At 38.7% G+C, this 20,760-nt stretch overlaps 4 protein-coding genes across 5 annotated transcripts; 2 read left to right on the top strand and 2 right to left on the bottom strand.

Annotated features, from left to right (window-relative positions):
• The first annotated feature begins 411 nt into the window (after positions 1 to 411).
• Positions 412 to 10,594, top strand: LOC118264398 (uncharacterized). The gene is made up of 4 exons (XM_050707620.1): positions 412 to 489; positions 647 to 1,046; positions 5,999 to 6,334; positions 7,783 to 10,594. Exons 1-4 carry the CDS (start codon positions 412 to 414, stop codon positions 8,322 to 8,324), a joined length of 1,356 nt encoding a protein of 451 aa, XP_050563577.1. The 3' UTR covers positions 8,325 to 10,594.
• Positions 6,334 to 7,789, bottom strand: LOC118264214 (uncharacterized). Its single transcript, XM_035576655.2, has one exon. The coding sequence runs from the start codon at positions 7,311 to 7,313 to the stop codon at positions 6,378 to 6,380; it is 936 nt and encodes a 311-aa protein (XP_035432548.2). The 5' UTR covers positions 7,314 to 7,789; the 3' UTR covers positions 6,334 to 6,377.
• Positions 10,595 to 10,709: 115 nt separating the features above from the next.
• On the bottom strand, positions 10,710 to 14,244 carry LOC118278186 (uncharacterized). 2 transcript variants are annotated; one of them, XM_050707630.1, is made up of 3 exons: positions 14,106 to 14,244; positions 12,556 to 12,997; positions 10,710 to 11,672 (listed from the first exon to the last, which is right to left on the bottom strand). In XM_050707630.1, exons 2-3 carry the CDS (start codon positions 12,852 to 12,854, stop codon positions 10,769 to 10,771), a joined length of 1,203 nt encoding a protein of 400 aa, XP_050563587.1. In that variant the 5' UTR covers positions 12,855 to 12,997; positions 14,106 to 14,244; the 3' UTR covers positions 10,710 to 10,768. The 2 variants fall into 2 exon arrangements, with proteins under 2 accessions (XP_050563587.1, XP_035453184.2); XM_035597291.2 differs by lacking the exon at positions 14,106 to 14,244 and having other exon boundaries at positions 10,710 to 11,370; positions 11,455 to 11,672; positions 12,556 to 13,969.
• Positions 14,245 to 19,321: 5,077 nt separating this feature from the next.
• Positions 19,322 to 20,397, top strand: LOC118264218 (uncharacterized). The gene is made up of 2 exons (XM_035576658.2): positions 19,322 to 19,488; positions 19,569 to 20,397. The coding sequence occupies exons 1-2, from the start codon at positions 19,322 to 19,324 to the stop codon at positions 20,395 to 20,397; spliced, it is 996 nt and encodes a 331-aa protein (XP_035432551.2).
• Positions 20,398 to 20,760: the final 363 nt, after the last annotated feature.

Below are 20,760 nucleotides of genomic sequence, written 5' to 3'. Positions count from 1 at the left end.
CAGGGTTTGATCTAAGCTACAATACAACATTTAATTTACAGCTGTATGTCCACTACTTTAAGAGTTATTGTTGTTTGAACTTAGCCTATGCGCAAGCACAAAAGGCCCTTGTAAAGTAACAATTGGCGCTCACTGCATTCTATGCGAGAGCAGGCCAGAAATACTGCTCGCTGTGAGTAAGCGAGATGGAAGATACTGATCCTTTACCTGAATATGATTAGTTAGATTAGTTGTCCCTCGCCCTGCGTTGTGATCGCTACTTTCACTTACTGTCCGTTCAATTTACGTGCTGTGTATTACTGTTACAGCCCTTTCACACGACAGTCCAGTTTTTTACAGGATCCCGTTTTCTACAGGATCCCGTTTGATGGCGAATGTGTTTATATGCTAGCGTTCACACGAGCATCCCGCATGCGGGATCCTGCAAAAAACCGATCCGGTCGAATTGTGCCATTCGGTTTTGTCACTAGAAACTGGATCCGTAGTCCAGTAAAAAGCGGGATCCCGTTTAATCACACATATATTTCAATAGCAATCTTCACACGGCTTCCTGCATGCGGTTTTTTGCTGGACACTGTTTTTAGCGGGATAGTGGAGTGGTGGCAGCCCCCGCCCCGCGCCCGCCGCGTCACCCGCACATGTGTAGCGCTCGCGCATTGCTCTTTTGCGCGGCGCCGAGATTGCTGTGTTTCGTCGAAAAATGTCGCAAACAAATATTGATCCCGAACTTCTTATTACACTAATTGAAATTAGGCCTATATTATGGGATAAAACGCTGGAAAATTATAAAGATAACAACTTGCGAACTGCAGCATGGCGCGAAGTTTGCATTGTTTTGAGAGAAGACTTTCAAGAACTTGAGGAAAAAGAAAGACAAAGCTATGGTAAGTTTTTATATTTATTTCGTTTATCCTTGTATTGCTTCGTCTTGCCAAGGTACAGCTCCCACTTCAGAAACAAAATAATTTGTGAACTCTGTTCGTATTGTGTTAGCACAGCGTCCACCTCGTGTATTTGGCTCATTACGTACGTTTTCCAAAGATATCGTTGAATCGTTGCTGTCAATGTTCGCATATGAACTTTCATTATGCATGATATAGTTATGAAGTACGGCGCAAGTTTTAACTATCGAGATAGCTGTACTGGTGCTTACGTCCAATGGACGATGAAATATTCGCCATTTATTTGCCAATATTCCAAACGCGCACTCCACATAACGTCTGGCTCTTGTTAATCGATAGTTAAATATCCTTTTATTTTTATCTAAATGAGTTCCTCCATAGGGTCTCAACAGATTATAATGCAAACCAAATGCTTCATCACCCACTATCACAAATGGAACACGTGATTCCAAACCTGTAAAGAGAGGACGAGCTTCTGGTAAATCTAAACTGCCATCATTTAATCTTTTCCAGAAAGTAGATTCTTTGAATATAGAGGAGTCGCATTCTTTGCCATAAGAGCCTACGCTGATATAGGTGAATCTATAATTCGAATCCACTACCGCTAGCAATACAATGGAAAAAAATTCTTGTAATTCATGTACATAGAACCGCTGTGACTTGGTTTCTTCATTCTTATGTGCTTCCCATCAACTGCACCAATGCAGTGAGGAAAGTTAGCTTTATTATAAAATGCGTCAGCAATTTGTTCCCACTCATATTTTGTGTCGGGCAATTTCATAAACTCCTGATGCAAATTATTCCATATGACGTTTGTTACTTCTACTATTATTGAGTTGATTGTTGAGACTCCCACTCGATATGCGTAATGCAAATCCATGTACGAACACCCAGATGCCAAGTACCTGCAAATTAAAAACATATATAGTGTTATTATAATAAAGTTAAACACATATTTAAAAAAATCACTATGTACGTTTTTTAAACATTGTGTTAAAAACGTCAGTTAAACTTTTTTGTAATAACCCTGTAATATTTTTTAACATTACGTACAACTAAATTTCCAGCAGAGGTATTCTGTTATTTTTTGGGATCGAACTCGCTTCGAATAGATAATGCTATTGGTCGAGCGAGAGAACTTTATTTATTTTTAAATACAAAATACAAATGACAATGCCAGAATTTCTGTAGAGCTTTGCCCCACCAAAAAATATATTGTACAGGCATGCCAAATGTAGCATTCTATTGCTGCTCTATTAGTGATAACTAAAAATATGATTAAAAGCCTTTAGACCTTGCGGTTTCTATATAAATCTAAGAACAAAATATTACATTTAGGTTAGGTACCTGTTTAGATTAATTGCAGTTATAATGGTAGAAATAATTAAATTAAGTGCTTTATATTATTACAATGCTATCATAGGGTGTTTAGCTATTAAAGGAAGGAATGTCATCACCAATATCACCTTTAGTAATCCTATTTTTAATTCATAGTCATAACGAAACAACAATGTAAACAGAACAGACAGAGCGAATGTCAAATATGACTTTTTGGACATAACTGACACACGCACGCCAATGACGTTTCGTTACATCTAAACACTAACGTTCAAACACGAAATAATAATTAGAATATGCATTCATTATAATATATATATTATAAAAAATTAAATTAACTAACAGTATGTATTTATACCAAATTCATATTAAAATCCGTACACATTACATTAATAAATCTTTTTTTTATTTAATTTCTCTTTGTGTTCCTTATGCAAGCGTACTAAAAAACGCAGATGGTCGCGATAAATACAGGAAATAGGCCTTGGGTTTTTAAATACTTTTTATTACCTAATTTCTATCCGCAACGTTAACAGAATAATAATTAAGTAACTTCATTGTCTTATTTTCATTGCATAATATTGATATATTTACATTTCTTGTACATTGATGAAATTAAGTGGGGCAGGATCTGGCATTGTCATTTTCAACCAATATCGTTAGTTATTTGCATATATTTATAATTTATTATTATATATTAAAATGTTAATAATTATGAGATATTTTAATATATCACAATAAAATATAAATGTATTATTGAAATTTGAAAAAATAGCAGAATACCTAATACTGGAGCTGTTGAAGGTTCTTTCTCCGCCCTTATTTATAATTTATGTTTTCTTTTTCAGCTAAAATGGTCGTTAAAAAATGGAATCAGATAAGAGACAGCTGGAAGAGGAGTTTAAATGCGAAAAAGAAAATAAATAAATCTGGATCTGCTGCAGTTAATACCAAAAAATACTGTTATCACGACCAGTTGTTGTTTTTAAAAAAATATGGATCCGGCTGAAACACAAGACAGTGGCGGTAACAAAGCTGCAGATATTGAAGAGGGTGATACGGAAAATCCTATCCAAAATGAAGAAAGTGAAAATGAACCTATTATCGGAAGTCCAGGACAAGGAAATCCTGCAGGTGGTGCTAAACGACTTAAGAGAAGTGTACTACCAAGGCAGAGACTTTCTGTAATGGATCAAAAAATGGCGAGTTTCATTGATCACCAGATGAAAAGTCAGCCGAATACGCAGAATGAAGATCGTAACTTGTCATTTTTTAAAAGTTTACTTCCTACACTAGCTTCACTCAACGATGATCAAATATTACAATTTCAAGCAGGTGTTATAAGTTTGTTGCAAAATATAAAAAGCCGCAATTTTAACCAATGGTCCTCTCAACAACCATCTACTTTTAACAACTCTTATCAATCAGCAGGTTATTTCACACCGCATTACAGCGTTCAGTCATCGCCATCTGCACAATCAGTTGAATCGCAGAGCTCTGATTTTCCGGATTTCACTAATATTTAATTAATATTAACGATCATCTTGTGAAAATATCATACATACATAACTTATTGTGTTTGGTAATAAATATTAAACTTTAAATATGTATTTCATTCTTACCTTAAACATATTGCTAACTTTTCTTCAGGTGTGATGCTTTTTCTCATATTTGTATCATGTTTTTTTAAATCTTCATTCACCCTTTTTAAAAGATCGTCAAATGTGGTCATACTCATTCTAAAATAATTGAAAAATTTTGACTCATCTCTTCTCAAATCGCTCATAAGATTCCGAAAAATACCCAAATTCGAGCGTTGTGTCAGAATTGGATGAATCCAGAATCTTCTATTTCGCTGCCGAATCCGATAATACCAATAGAAAATTAGGAAAGTTTTTACGTCCATTTCACCTGGTAACTGGCGTAGAAATGGTAAAAAAGGGGATGCAACCATGTTCATACGGCAGTCTAGTTTTGCGGAACCAGCTTTTTACTGAATCCTGCAAAACTGAACTGCCATGTGAACACAGCGTCCAGTTTAGCAGGATACCGTAAAAAGCCGATCCTGCAAAACTGGACTGCCGTGTGAAAGGGGTGTTAAGTATTAACACTGACGGACCCGGGTACGTCCTAAAACTGCGACCAGCCACCGAGGAATGGGCAGCAGCATTCTCAAAATTTATCGGTGACCTAACTGCGATCCCCAAGCCGCCTGCCAAGCGTGGGGATTATGGCAAACCCCTAGGGGGAGGCCTTTGTTCAGCAGTGGACGTCTCTCGGCTGATGATGATGATTAACACTGACACAAATATGGCAAATCGACAATATTCATCGCAACATATTGCCGACATACATTTCGTATACGGTTATTGCAATGGAAGTGCCAATCTTGCTGTACAAGAATATCGACGAAGATACCCTAACAGGCCTACACCTAGTCGCCAAACTTTTATCGATGTGCATTCAAGGTTAGCGGAAAGAGGCATACAGAGACCTGTTAATGAACGCGCTCGTTTGATAACACAAGAAGATGAAGAAGAAGTACTTAGGCTAATAGCCAATGATCCTAGACTAAGTGTCAGGCGCATTGCTGTGCAACTGCAGCTATCTTGTTGTAGTGTATGGAAAATTTTGAAAAGAGAAGGATTACATCCCTATCATTTTCGACGGGTCCAAGACATAATCGAAGTAGATTATGCAGCTAGATCTGTATTCTGTTCGTGGCTCAATAGAAGAGCAAGACACAACCATCGTTTTCTGCAGAAGATACTGTGGACTGATGAGGCTAAATTCACGAGAGCGGGCATTACAAATCACCGAAATGATTATCTCTGGTGCTCCGAAAACCCAAAGGCGGTGCGCCAAAGTTCGTTTCAACATGAATTTTCAGTGAATGTGTGGGCAGGCATAATCAACGATCGTTTGATAGGGCCCTTGGAATTGCCTCCAACATTAAATGGAGCTAGATTCCTGGAGTTCCTGCAAACACAATTTGCAGATAGTCTCATGGAGCTACCTTTGTCATACCGGGAACATATGTGGGTCCAGCTCGATGGTGCACCTGCCCACTATTCTCGAGCAGTGAGAGAGTATTTGAATACCCATCATTCGCCATGGATCGGTCGCAGCGGTGTAGTAAGTAGCTTGGCCGCCTCGCTCACCCGATTTGACCCCTTTAGATTATTTTTTATGGGGTCACATGAAGCAAAAGGTGTACGCTAATGTTCCCAACAACAGAGAAGAACTCGTCGCAAAAATAATGTCAGTCGGCGAAGAAATAAGAGCCAATTTTGACATGATTAGGCGCTCATCACGCCAGGTGGCACAGAGAGCTTTAGCTTGCCTACAAACTGGAGGTGGCCACTTTGAACAATTAATATAATACTTTTATTGATTTAAATTAAACTGTTAGTATGATGTAAAAGCATTAAATAAATAAAACTTAATAAGAATGTTGTGTTTTAATGATTTCCGGTTAGGGTTCTGACCAACGCCTTTTGTGCTTGCGCATAGGCTAAGTTCAAACAACAATAACTCTTAAAGTAGTAGACATACAGCTGTAAGAGCTCATTCACACGAAGACGAATCGTGATTTTTCACGAATCGTGTTTTTTCACGATTCGTTATTTTTTTTGACGGGAGCAATGCTTTTTATATACCCATGTTCACACGCTTCACGAATCGTGAAAAAAGACGTAGACGGATACGTCGGTCACTACGGTCATTAGAATGACGATTCGTTAAAAATCTCGAATCGTGATTGGCGCTCGCGCCCCGCGCGCCTACCTGCTCCGCCCGCCTGTCTGCCCCACCCGCCGCGCGCCCGCTCAATTCAGTACATTCCTTTGACTTGTTAAGACGTGTAGCGCTGCGCTTCAATAAAATCATGTCGAAAAAAGAAAAAGAAAAATTGTATGACCAACAAATAAATCGCGAAGTTTTGATTGCTGCAATCAAAGACAGGCCAGTTTTATGGAATAAATTTTTGGAAATTTATAAGGACAAAACCGCTAAAACAGCAGCATGGCGGGAAATATGCATAATTTTGAAAGAAGATTTTGAAGAAATGGATCAAAAGGACCGACAGTTGTTTGGTAAGTTTTTATTGAGAAAATTTTAAATACAAATCTATACTGCCTATATTTTGTTGTCTTGCCATGGTACTGATCCAGTTTCTGATAGAAAGTAGGTCATAAATTCATTTCTCATTGAATTGCCAGTTCCGACACTCGGTGATACTTCCTGGGGTAGTAAATTTTCAAAATTAAATTCTTTTTCTAATTCAATTCCCTCCTTTTTTATAATCAAATTGTGGAGGACAGTACAAGCTTTCACTACTGAAATAGCTGTTTCTCGTTTAAGGTCTATGGGTCTATGTAAAATTCTCCACTTATTTGCTAGAATGCCAAACGCACATTCCACGTATCTTCTCGCTCTGGTTAAACGATAATTAAATATTCGTTTACCTCTGTCAAGATGCGTTCCACCAAAAGGTCTTAATAAATGTGTGTGTAAACCAAATCCCTCGTCGCCAATAATTACGTAAGGAACTTGAACTTCTGATTCTGTAAATAAAGGCCTTGGTTCGGGTATATTCAAACGGCCTTCTGTCAACATTTTCCAAAAACTTGACTCTTTAAATATTGATGAGTCGCATTCTTTTCCATAGGAACCTACACTGACGTAAACGAATCGATAATCTGAATCTACGACTGCTAATAACACTATTGAAAAGAAATCTTTGTAGTTCATATATACTGAACCACTATTTGACGGCTTTCGAAGCCTAATATGCTTCCCGTCAACTGCTCCAAGGCAGTGAGGGAAATTGGCCTTTTCATTAAATCCACTTGCTATCTTTAACCACTCTTCTTCCTTATTAGGAAGTGGCATAAATTCTTCATATAAATTATTCCATATACTTTGCGTCACTTCTACTACGATGGTGGAAATGGTTGATTTGCCAATTCGATAACTAAAATGAAGATCTTCATAGGAAAGTCCTGACGCCAAATACCTAAAAAAATATTTCATTAAAACCAAATTAGTGGGATGAAGAAGTCGTATTTTCATTCAGAATAAGCGTTCCCACTAGGCACCCAAACGATTTCATATGTTTGACTGGCTGCCTAGTGGGATAGATTAGTCTAAATGAAAATACAACTTCTTCAAGCGCTTCTTCAATTATACAAATTCAGCTTACTAAGCATCCTCTTTTAACGAAAGCAAAAACCGTTATAAAACGTATGGGGCGTAGCCCGTACAAAACAACCACAGATCAGGTCCCTGTATATTTTATTTATGTATAATAATTCATAAATACACAGACGGACAGCGAACGGCGTTTGTGAATAGATATTCGCCCGACAACAGACCGCTCGTCTTGTCGTGACGTGTTTCGAAACCGTGTCCTTATTATTACAGTTGTTTTCTAGTATATATATATTCATCTGTGGTTGTTTTGTAATATTGGGAATAATGCGATGTAAATAAAAATCTTCTTATAAAACCGTTCATACAGTTTTATGAATTATTGTTTCAGGAAGTTCAGTGATGAAAAGGTGGACACAATTGAGAGACACTTGGAGGAAATCATTAGATGAAAACAAAGAAACAAAAAAATCTGGGTCTGGTACAAAATCTAAGCCCTACAAATATAATCAAGAGATGAGCTTTTTGAAGCCAATTATTAAGCCAGGTGAAACATATGACAATAATCCAAATACAAGAGATGAAGCCCAAAGAGAAAATGCAGATCAACAAGAAAATCAGAAAGAGAAACACTTAGAATCATCATCAAAAAAGAAAAGAATGGATAGTGGCAGCGTATTGGATGATAAAATGATGAAACTTGTTGATCATCAATTAAACACAATTGGAAGTGATGACCGTAACATGAATTTTTTTAAGGGGGTTCTGCCATCCCTTCAGCATTTTGATGATGATCAAATACTGGAATTCCAATCTGGGGTCATTAACCTAATACAGAGTATTAAAACTGGACGAAACTATTCGAATTGGCATCAAAATTATTACAATTCACATCATCACAACTATAATAGTGGTGGTTATTTATTATACTAAGCCTCAAGAATCACCGGGAGGAACGTCTAATAATAATAATAATAATACGTCCGCAAGGCAGCTTGTGGCGAGCTGTTGGGCAGTGGCGACCCCACGGACCTGACTCCCGGGAGAGGCCCTACTTTTTAACTCCGGTTGGTACTCGTGACTATCCGGAGTGGCCTCTCCTACCTCACTCTTGCCTTAATCGGCTGGTTTGAGTGGAGATTCGCAAGAGTGGAGTTGCCTTCAGCTCCACTTGGGGGAAGGACGTATCCCAGTAAGATGCTGGTAGGGGTCTTGACCGTACTTCCGGGATTGCTCTGATAGCCGTGGGATGCCCCCGATGATACCCCTTCCTCAAGCAGCTCAACGGATGTTGCTTCCCTTGTCGCTACATGCTAGCGGCCGTTTCCGGGGGCCCACTATTGAGTTTGCGAGTCACCCCCTGCCTGTTTATCCGTATTTTTCAATATTGGTCAGGGGCAGGGGCCATAGTCCCCATAGTTAACCGGTTAACTATTCCACAGCCACCCACACCCATATCCCTATCATTTCCTTTTACCATATCTCACAATAGTCCTGCATCAACCGGGGATTGTCCTTTGGTGTACTTCCATAGTGCATACAGGGATAATCGCCGGATGATGTCCCATCACATATAGATTAAAATTGTTCAACGGGCCTCTGCGAGTTGGCTTCGGCCCCTCGTACGCCTTCCAAAGGTCCGGGACCCTGTGGTCCCGTGATTATGTAAAGAACATACATAATAATACTCTGCCTCTTCCTGAAAGTTCATCGATAGTAAATGCAGAAGTGTCTGCAGAAACGCCCACCCCTCTACAACCTGGAACATCGCTGATCCATCGCGATGATCCAAGTGCATCACCGGCACTATCTACAGCTCTAAGTCAATTAAGTGATTATCTGGATCTATCAAATTTCTAAAAACATGTTCTAAATTATCATAAATAAGAATAATAAATAATATAATTAGTTTTTCTTGCCTTATAGTTATCGCCAACTTTTCTTCAGGGCTAATGGCCTTTCTCATACATGTATCCTGTTTTCTCAAATCCGTATCCAACCTTTGGAGAAGGAAGTCAAAGGTATCTTTAGACATTCTAAAATAAGTGTAAAATTTGGTATCATCTTCTCGTAACGAGCTCATCAAAGTATAAAAATCCCCAACACTTTGTCTTTGCCTTAAAATTGGATGCACCCAGTGTATTCTTCTTGTTTTTCTTTTTTTAGATCGACGATAATACCAGTACAAAATTAAAGTATTCACGTCCATTGTCTTTGGTAGTTTACTCTCAACTGAACACAATCACGAAACAACATGTGAACATCAATTCGGATATTTTAATGAATCGTGAAAAAACACGATTCCGTATTCAATGTGAACATCTATCCGTCAAGGCGAATCGTGTTTTATACCGAATCGTCAAAGACGTATCCCGTGTGAATGCGCCCTAAATTAAATGTTGTATTGTAGCTTAGATCAAACCCTGTCAATCTAGTGGAAAAAATAAATGAGTTATCTGGGTTAGTTTTGCAGTAATTTACAATAATTTGTTTATTTTCATATTTTTAAAAAATATTTTCAATGAATTTTAATTATTTTTTCAAATTATGAACGTAACAACTCCCTGATCAAAATTTTATACGATAGACTAGAGTTTTGCGCTTCGAATAAGCCTATTTTTAATACCAGTAAAGCCTACACTTTGGGAGATATGATTTTTTTTGTGTCCACGTAGAGAATATTTCAAGAAAAAAAACAAAATGGCCGCCACATAGCTGATAAGTAGTTTGGACTTAAATATGTAGTGTATTTGTGTATTAGAATAGTTGTTCTATCAATCCTTACAGCTCGTTCCCACCTGTCGGGTGTCGGATCCGTATATTAAACGGAAGTTCTAGTGGCAGAGCATTATATATGACGCTATTCACACTTATCGGAAACCGATTTTGTGTCGGCTCCGACAAGAAATGTCGGGTGTTTTGCCAGCCCTCTACGCCCGGAAAAAAATCGTGTCGGATCTCGCTCGCCTATGATTAAGAACGGCGCTGTTCACATTTGTCTGATGTCGGAGCCGATAACCCTCTCCCCGCTACCCCTCATTCCGTTCGTGCGTACGTCGTACCTGCGATCGCGCACACACACATCGCGGCGCGCAAGCAGAGTTGTTGTGTTTTTATTGTACGCACGTTTGGTGATTCGTAGTAATGGAAAAAATATCAACCCCGAACAATTGATCACACTAGTTCAGGAAAGAGGTGTCCTTTGGGACAAAACTCTAAATGATTATAAAGATAAGAACCTGAATAGCTGCTTGGCGGGAAGTTTGCTGCCTACTCATACCTAATTTTGACAATTTGGACGAAAAAGAAAGACAATCATGTGGTAAGTGTTTGAAGTTATTTATTTAATAATATACGTAAAATTCAAAACATAAATATTAACCATGCGCTTCTGGTTGCCAAGGCACCGAGCCTATTGTTGAAACGAAGTAGTTTGCAAATTCAGACCGTATATCATTTGCAATAGGACCACCACGTGGATTACAGTTTTGCAGTTGTACTTGTTCTTGCATCGGATTTTCTGCCGCATAATGAATATCTTCAAAGTTCAGACCGTCCTTTTCTCTTACAAAATTGTGTAATACTGTACACGCTTTTACAATTTCGATAGCCGTGTCTGGGTGGACATCCAGTGGCCGATGAAATATTCTCCATTTATTGGCTAAAATACCGAATGCGCATTCAACGTACCTTCTTGCCCGACTTAAACGATAGTTAAATATTTTTTTCATGTGGTCTAAATGAGTGCCTCCAAAAGGTCTTAACAAATTTGTTGACAGAGGGAAAGCCTCATCGCCCACGAGAACATAAGGCATATCATTTTGAAGTGTTGCATGTAGAGGCCTTGGTTTTGGTATATTTAAACTACCATCATTCAGTTTCTTCCATATAGTTGACTCCTTGAATATTGAAGAATCGCATTCTTTTCCATACGAGCCAACACTCATAAAAATAAAACGATATTCTGAATCAACAACGGCTAGTAAAACAAATGAAAAATAATCTTTGTAATTAAAATACATCGAGCCAGTATTGTTTGGTTTCACCACTCTTATGTGCTTACCATCAACTGCTCCAAGACAGTGCGGAAAGTTGGCTTTCATATCAAAACTTTTTGCAATTTCCAACCATTTACGCTCATTATCAGGAATTTGCATGAACTCGTCTCTTAATACATCCCAGATAGTGGAACTAATTTTTTTGCAGATTTTACTAATAGTTGACACACCAACTCTGTAACTATAGTGCAATTCTTTGAAGGAACAACCCGATGCGCAATATCTGTAAAATAATTAAGTAGGTAAAATAATTAACATTTCTATATGTACCTATTGTAATTGCAGGTAAATTATTATCTACAAAGTGGTCGAATCTACGAGATGCCTGGATGCGAGCAAATAAAAATGACGTCAAAAAATCCGGAGCAGGGGCTAAGTTTTCAAAGCCATATATATATAAAGAACAGATGAGTTTTCTGCAAAAAGTGGCTGAGCCTAATCGAACTCATGATTCTGTCAAGAAGCGTCCAACAGATACATGTCCCGAGGCATCAGCGGCCAATACAACAGATATAAATTCAGAGCTGCTATTACCAAGCACTTCCAAAAAGCCCAAAACCTCCTGTCTCGATGACAAAATGAGCCAGTTTTTAGATAGCAGGCTACAGTCAGACAGAAGTAACGAACATCCAATGCTCTCTTTTTTTAAAGGTGTTCTACCGAGCGTTACGTCTTTTGACGATAATGAAACTTTAGAGTTTCAATCAGGCGTGCTGTCACTGATTCAAAATATTAAAAAGCAGCGTGAAAGTCGTTTATACTCATCAAACTATGGTTGGCATTCACAATCAAGAGATCACGTGCAACAATCTGTATATTCGTCACAAAACCAGAATGTGCACCCACCATTAAACCAGAATAATATCTTCCCTTCAAGTGGATATGGATATTCGACACGCCAACTCGTTGAACCAGCATCACCTACTTTGTCACTACATTCAAGTAAAACTCAAGATTCGGACTTAGATTTTAGTAATATTTAACTCCACTAATTTGTTTTCGTAATTAAAAAAAATTAAAGTTATTTCTTTCAATAAATATATGTGAACTAAAAGTGACTGTTTTATCTCTTCCTTTATACAAATTAATATGTATAATTATATTACCTTAAAAATATCGCCAACCTTTCTTCAGTACAAATGCAGTCTCTAAATCTCGTATTTTGGTAGTTTATGCTCACTGATATTTGAGCCAATAGATGGTTGAATGTAGTTATCGACATTCTAAAATAATTGAAAAACTTAATTTCGTCACTCCTCAATTCTGTTATTAAATTCTGAAATGTTCCCAAACTAAATCTTTCTCTCAGGATTGGGTGCACCCAATATTTTCTTTCCTTGGCTGTCTTTCTTCGTTTTCTTCTCAAATAATAATACATCACAACAAGAGCTTCGTCGACGTCCATCGTGCACAATCGCCTCGCGTAGAGTGCTTGAAATTGGCACTAGCTTCGACCGTGGCCGACAACCGATTATTAATCGTGTGTGTGAACAAAGGCGCCGACATCCGATTAATATACGGATCCGATAGCCGACAGGTGGGAACGAGCTCTTAGAATATCGCTAGTACATGACCAAACACACTGTAGATAATGCCCCCTATCACTCCAGGAAACTCGAATCGTTTCCTACAATGTCCTGGACTAAGTCTAGAATTCAAGAGTGGCTAACGAGCAAAAATATATCATTTGAAACCACGATGATTAAAGCTACACTGATAGAAATTGTACGGCAACATAAACACCAACACGGTGAAAAGTTTGTTGTGGACGAGATGGTGGCGCAGCATGGTATAACCGTATTACGCCTGCCCCCATACCACTGTGAGCTCAACCCCATTGAGTTGGTATGGGCGCAGGCTAAAGGGTATGTGGCAAGGAAAAACAAAACATTTAAAATGCAGGAATGAAAAAACTTTTTGAAGAAGGACTTAACCTTGTCACAGCATAAAAATGGAAAAGCTGCGTGTCCCACGTCATAAAAGAAGAAGAAAAAATGTACGGTCTCGACCACATAATTGACAACATTTCAGATAGATTTATTATTAATGTGACCGAAAGTGATAGTGACGATTTTGTATCGGAGGATGAAGATGAATAAAAATAAATGATTTTATAAGCAATTTTTTTATTTTTATATTATTATCTCTAATGCAACTACATATAGGGCAGTTTCAAAAGTTGCAACGCAAAATAAATTCCTTAATGTTTAGGTAGATACTATGTATAGAAACATGGTCAACGAAAACCTATTGGTATGTATTCTGATTAAAATTCGTACCCCGTACCCGATATGGGCAGTTCGAATCACTAACTATACACTGGACAATTGAGGCAATTTCATTCATTTAATTGTTTTTTCAATCATTCACTATTTCGCAACACTATTTCTATTTCATCAAAAACTGACAACACAGTAAACGTCAATCGACTTCGTCTAATTAAAAATACGACTATAGACAGAACGTCATGAATAAAGGTGTTGTATTTGTTGCAGTTAATACTGGATGGCGAGCAATATATCTGCCGCAATTGTTGGTTGCGGGTAAGGTATGCAGTTGACCGGAGTCAAAACCAAGCTGACCAGCCGCCTCCTCGTGTCGGAAGACCATCTGGAGGAATCTTCGAAACCAATGAATTCAAAAGAGCACTAAATACATCTAACACATGCATTTATCATGAATGTGGCAATGCAAGTAGATGCCGTATTCTATCAAACTAGAACTGTTGGTACACTCGAATTTATACATACCTCCAAATGCAAGAGTATGTCAACAACATTTGGATGAAAATCAATGGGGTCACTTAATTGATGCTCCAAACTTATCCCACGATTTTACCGGAGAAATGTTCGTAGACATTACGAAAATCTTACAAACAGCCGTTCTTAATAGTTCCAACACAATGGACTTTGAAAATATACAAACTATGGATCCAAAAATATTGCATCATCGTGTGGGCATCACTCATAACGCATTTGAGCAAGTGATACGAGAAACCCCTTCATTGCAGCAAGAAGTAACCGACCCCAATACTGCAATTGCTATTTTTTTGATGAAGCTTCGGACGGGTGAGTCGAACGAAAGACTCAGCGTACTTTTCAGAATGAGTCGCCGTACGCTCGAAAGGAAAATGAATACTGTGCGCAAATGTTTGGTACAAGATTTCGTACCAAGGCACCTGGGCCTGGATCATATTTCAAGAAATGAAGTAGTTGCGAAAAATCTGTCTGTGCCAATTGGTCTTTTTGGAAACCCAGATGCACCCTTACAAGAAAGGAAAGCTATTCTGGTGATAGATGGAACCTACGTCTATACTCAGAAGTCTTCTAACTTCCTTTTCCAGCGGAAAACATACAGTTTGCACAAATACACGAACCTGTTAAAACCATTTCTCATTGTATGTTGTGATGGCTACATATTAGATGTTACTGGGCCTCACGCAGCAACAACATCGGATGCCGTTATAATGAAAGGTCTTATTAACGAAAGAGAAGACAATCCATTCCATTACTTTTTTGAAACAAACGATGTTTTTATCTGCGACCGCGGCTTTAGAGACGTTATTGGTGACATGGAATCGTGTGGTTATGTGGCACGTATGCCAATTAGCAAACGGCGTGGCGAAGACCAGTTAACCACGTTAGAAGCCAATAAAAATAGGGAAGTGACGATATGCCGCTGGGTCGTCGAGGTCGTAAACGGACGTTTTAAGCGCGATTTTCGCCTATTCAGGCAAGAATTTTTTAATCGTGCTATGAGCCACATGATGGATGATTTCCGGGTGGCTGCTGCGCTTATTAACGCTTTTCATCTTTTAATCGAAGATAACGCGCATGCGGAAGAATATTTAAGAATCATTAGAGAGAGATTGCATGTACCAAATCAATTGGGAGCATATGTTACAAATAGAAATATAAATAGAAGGCGGGCAAGTTTTCGAAATATTGAAGCCGACGCCATAGGAGCAGATGAATTTCCTGTTCTGACTCAAGAAGACTTGACATTGTTTGCACTTGGTTCATATCACATAAAACTTGCACGTAGCTACTATAGCGAACACGTACGCAATGGCGTGTATCAGATTGAAGTAGCAAGAGATGGAGCATTTAGTGAAATAGTTGATTTTGGCATTGAACCTGAAAACGCTATGTTGCTACGCGCAAGAATACAATCCCGACACGCACGTGCAAGACAATACTACACGTATGTAATGATCCATAATCGAGAAACCATTTCGAACTACTACTGTTCTTGTCTTTCTGGAATGCGAACTGTGGGTTGCTGTGCCCACGTCATGGTAATTATTTGGTATTTTGGATGGGCGAGACACCAACCCACAATTCTACTTCCAGCTGCGAATCTGGACAATGTTATCGTGGATGAAGACATATGAGATGTATTCTTTTAAGGACAGACTCCACACTGTGAGACAGGAATAAATAAAACTTGTGTGAATTATTTTTGTGTTAACATTCTTCTCAGCATTACAAATATTTTAAAATAAATATAAGCATTGTAAAGATAGCTATAAGTTCTTTCATTTGATTTGATACCCCACATGATAGGGTTTGATTTTTTTGACGTAGCGAGGTACCTACCGCGACCGCCATATTGTTTATATTTTGGCTCATATAGCTTATATCAACCAGAATAACGTATGAATTTACAACGAAATGTCATACACCTAAATCAATCGAGTAGCTTAAAAGATATAGTGAAATCATGAAGCGTAAAAAGGTTTTTAAATTGCAAGTTTTCATGGGGTCATAACTTTTTACTGAGTAAATATTTTTGGTTGCGGTCTTCTTATAATGATTCAGAACGCAGTGTTCCATCATATGTCATAGTTCTTATTGATGGTGGAAATTTGGACCAAGCTCCATATATTTTTGCCCATTCTTCTTTATTCTCTTTCTCGGAAAATATTGTCGGCCATTTTCGAAATCCGGTGAACTTGTGAAGTGTGTAGTGCGTTTTAAAAATGAATTTTAAAAGGAAACGGTAAGTAATTATATTGAAATTATATATCAGATTACTGGAAATATTGTGTAGATTGTGATTCAAATGTTGGTTTTAGATATTTTATCGTTTATTTTGGTAAATAAAGTGTGAAAAGTTTATGAGGCGCCAGTTACCGTTATTGAAACCCGATGTTTTCTATGATAATAATGTGTTTAATTTACTTAATATTGTACAAAATTTATATAAATAGGTAGGAAATGTATCTAGGAAACCATTTAAGCAATGTAAATTATCGTAATTCTAGTTCATAACACGTAAATTGAAGAATTTTGTTCAAAGTCAACAAATGCTCTGTCTCTTTCTAGCGGCACACTCACACATGTAGAGTAAAAAGTACAGTCGGCAACTTCGTTCGGTTCGCGATGTCAGTTACATTATTTTTGCTAGTAAAAACTTATTTTATCACTTAGACTGTGTTTATTGAAAATATTGTGATTTCTCATAATATGAAATACATATTAGGGTGTCCCAAAAAAATAAAAGTCGGTATTTTTGAACGCATACCCTCTAATTATTTTCGAATAGTGTCTACATACACGTAAATAAAATTTCATTTACCTAGAAGCACTGCAACCCGTGCCGACTTGCCTTGATACATGTCAGTACTTGCAAATTTTGACGCGTCGGAGTTATCGTATCGGAGTGCTAGTTATTACTTGTTTGATTTATTAGGGAACATATTGTTTTCGTTTAGTCAAGATGTCAGGGGTATTACGCAGTTCTAAAAAGTGCATATTCTTGATAGATGATGTAAAACATTAAATTACCGGTTCGAAATTGCCCTCCAATTGCCAAGTATTGGCAGTTTTGTTTTACAAACATTCGCGAAGACAATATAATCAATGAAAGTCCAAACCTAACTATTCGTGAGTGCATTATTTATTGGGAAAAAGCCCGTATATCAACTAAAGCATTACCCAACTGTATTAAAAAGGTAGTAACCTTATACCAAGCTTGGAGAGATCTACAAAAAAATGCGAACAAAACCCAAGACTTATTTAAACGGCCTCCTCAAGTTTATTTCTAATTTGGACAATTTATTCGTTTTTGCATATCAGATTCGACGCTCAATAAAGATAGATGAAGATAGGATCTTCTTGCAGCGACAGAAAGAGTCTGGAAGGCCTGGTCACTTAGCTGGAGTGGACAAAAACCGGAGCCTTGGTAAACTCGCTAGGTAGGTCGCAGCTCCGGATCAGGTATCAGCCCTACTGGGCCCATCTATGGTGGTCTGATGGCTCTTTGTACCGCACGGGTCTGGTTCTGATTGGGCGACGAGCTACCTTTTGCTCGCCGTCCGCAGACCCGCACTTACGGTGGCCAGAGATCGTTGCGCGATCCCTGACGCCCGGAGTGCCTCTCGTGACGGCTGGATCTTGAGAAGATTCGTTTCCTTACGGTTCCCGCTTCTTCCTTAGCTAGCATGACTGCTTCGCAGAAGGAGGAGATCGCATCCCAGTCTCCCTCGCTCCGCACCATGGATTGAACCAATGTCGGTCGCGAGAGGTCGCCGTCGCTGAGCACATCCCTGAGGATACGGCGGTGTTCAGCCCATACAGGGCATACGGCCACCTGAACACCAATTTGTTCCAACGTGTCCTTCAGGCGGTCACTAATGAGGCACTTGGACTCAACATTGACGATTATTCCATATGTAACTCCTCCAAAAGCAAGGCCTTGTTCGATAATTTTAAAATTGATGACAGTTTCCTACACTATGTCCTATTCATAGTCAAAGAATGCTATTTTTCTACAAGTAAAGGCACAAATGTTAATACTGAAGCCGTTAATGATACAGCCAATGAGGGAGCAGTGAAATTAATGCAAGATTTCCACGAAAAAAATCACACTTGAAAAGGAACAAAAACAGTTGTTACTACATTGCGCACAGGAACACAGACTGAAATATCCTGACTGTAGAATAATGCCATTACAGAGGAAATTTTATATATAATATTATTTTAATAATAAATAAATATTTACAATCATAAAAAATATTAATTTATAACATTAAAGCTAACTTAAAGTGATTTTCCTTCCAATCTCCATACAATTTTTTTCTTGAAACTTTGACATCAAGTCGGCACGGGTTCCCGTTATCCGATACCAATGATATTTTTTATTTTAGTTATTATGGTCAAATAGAAAAAATATAGAGGGTATGCGTACTTAAAATCGAAAAATTTTTTTTCGCCCTACTTGGCTGGGACACCCTAATACATATATTATAGAAGATTTTATATTTAGTAAAATCTTATAGATTTAGATAAATATGTAGTAGTACACTGCTACTTATTGAAATTAATATTTATTTGTCATTACAGTGAAATTTATTTTATTGTTACTTAGAATGATGCGATCACGGTCACGATCTCGGTCTCGGTCGGTGACGCCGGGGCCGAGATCCTCTGATGCTGAGCGCCACAGCCGGCGTCAGTTAATAATGAGGATGGCAGCGGACCACAGCAGTGAGCCAACGGTGGAGCCCGAACCCCGACTATGGTTGCCCCCTCCACCCCCACCTCTATGCAGACCCCATAGTGGCACTTCGTGAGTATTTTATATAATGATCGTAAACCGATTCTATATATTTTATATAAATAGTCTCTACAAATATACTATATTATTTCGAACAGCGGCTGTCGTCGAGTCAACACCTGAAGATGCTCCGTGGAGGAGCGAAACATAATGTCGTACTTTGAGTGGTTTGTTGCATGACGTGTGTGTGGTTGTGTTGTATTTCTGCTGCATGTGCATTTATTTGTGGGCGGGCGGGTGGTGGTGCTGCATACTGCATGCGCAAGCATGACTTATTAACGCGGAATTAAAGCTAGATATTTTCATAGTTGTATGATACTATATTATAATCTTCATTTATCTTTTAGAACACCACTGATGACGGGGCTCACTATAAATAGGACACCGAAGGGAACACTGAAAGTAGCCGATATCGTCCAACTAGAAAATACCCCCCGGGGCTCCATCAAAAGAAAAACGGAGCTGGAGGAGTCAGTGCAGTAAGTATTGCTATAACACCACCGTAGTCAGACTTTTTTGTTAGACATGTTTAAGTCTGAGTATAATATTTTCTTTGCAGTATTGGACACTTGGAACGGGCGGCCGCGTGTGACTTGGACTGGGAGGATGGGGATACGGCGGTGACAGAACACTATGACCATGTCAAACAATGGATCTGTGAGTTGCCACCGCCAGACTCCCGTACCTGCAGGACGCCAGATCCAGATGTGTGCGCTGCTGCTGTTATTGGAAAGGCTGCTGAAGCTAATGCTTCAGTGCCTGGACCTAGCGGTAGCTTTGGGGTACCAGCAACGAAAGATGTTGTCCCGTCGGTGTCGGGTTGTACAGCATCGTCAAGGCGGGTTATAGATACGGTAAACGATGGTAGCGATTTGGATTCAGATTTTGACGATGAGTTTAATCTGGATCAAATCGCTACTACTGGTGGTATGTTGAGGACTATTCCGAATGACGAGGAATTGGATGAGCCTACAACTCATATAGTAAATTCCATTGAGAGTGCCATGGACGACGTCATCGATCAAATGGTTGGCACCTCTATTAATTTCGAGTGGCAAGAGGACTTCAGTAGTTTCCGGGGTGTGGCCGAAGAATTTTCGGGTCCTAACGTCGGGCCTACTGAAGACTATGATACGCCTTATGATGCCTTTACTGCTATTTGGGGTAAAGACATCATAGGGCATATAGTCACCGAAACGAATAGATATGCCAAACAGGTGATCGATGCAAAAACGGCAGCAGGTACACTGAAAACGTCATCTCGTCTTCATAAGTGGACTGACACTAATGAAAACGAGATGTACGTTTTCTTTTCAATACTCATGTTTATGTTCATGAGTATTGGAAGTCTACTGGCTATCTCGAGATGCCCAAATTCCGAAAATTGATGCAATTTAATCGCTTCATATTGCTGAACAAATTCCTTCATTTTGAGAACAATTCTGCAGGGGGCCAGGATTTGTCTCAAACTGAAAGAAATGTGCTTCCAGCAAAGTTGCGGAAACTTGCACCAATTATTCGGCATTTGAATAACAAGTTTTCAAACTTGTATAATTTGCATCCCGATATAGCCATAGACGAATCACTTACACTATTCAAAGGTCGCTTGTCTTGGATACAAGCGATCCGCTCAAAGTCTGCCCGCTTCGGCTTGAAATCTTTCGAGCTTTGCGAGTCGAGGACGGGCTACCTGTATAAATTTGAAATTTATACAGGAAAAGACGACAGTCAAAGTCATTCTTCTGCCCCCA

Source organism: Spodoptera frugiperda, unplaced genomic scaffold, assembly GCF_023101765.2.
Source record: "Spodoptera frugiperda isolate SF20-4 unplaced genomic scaffold, AGI-APGP_CSIRO_Sfru_2.0 tig00001167_1, whole genome shotgun sequence".
NCBI lineage: Eukaryota > Metazoa > Arthropoda > Insecta > Lepidoptera > Noctuidae > Spodoptera > Spodoptera frugiperda.
Note: the sequence above shows the minus strand (reverse complement) of the source record. Positions and strands in the feature narration are given on the sequence as shown.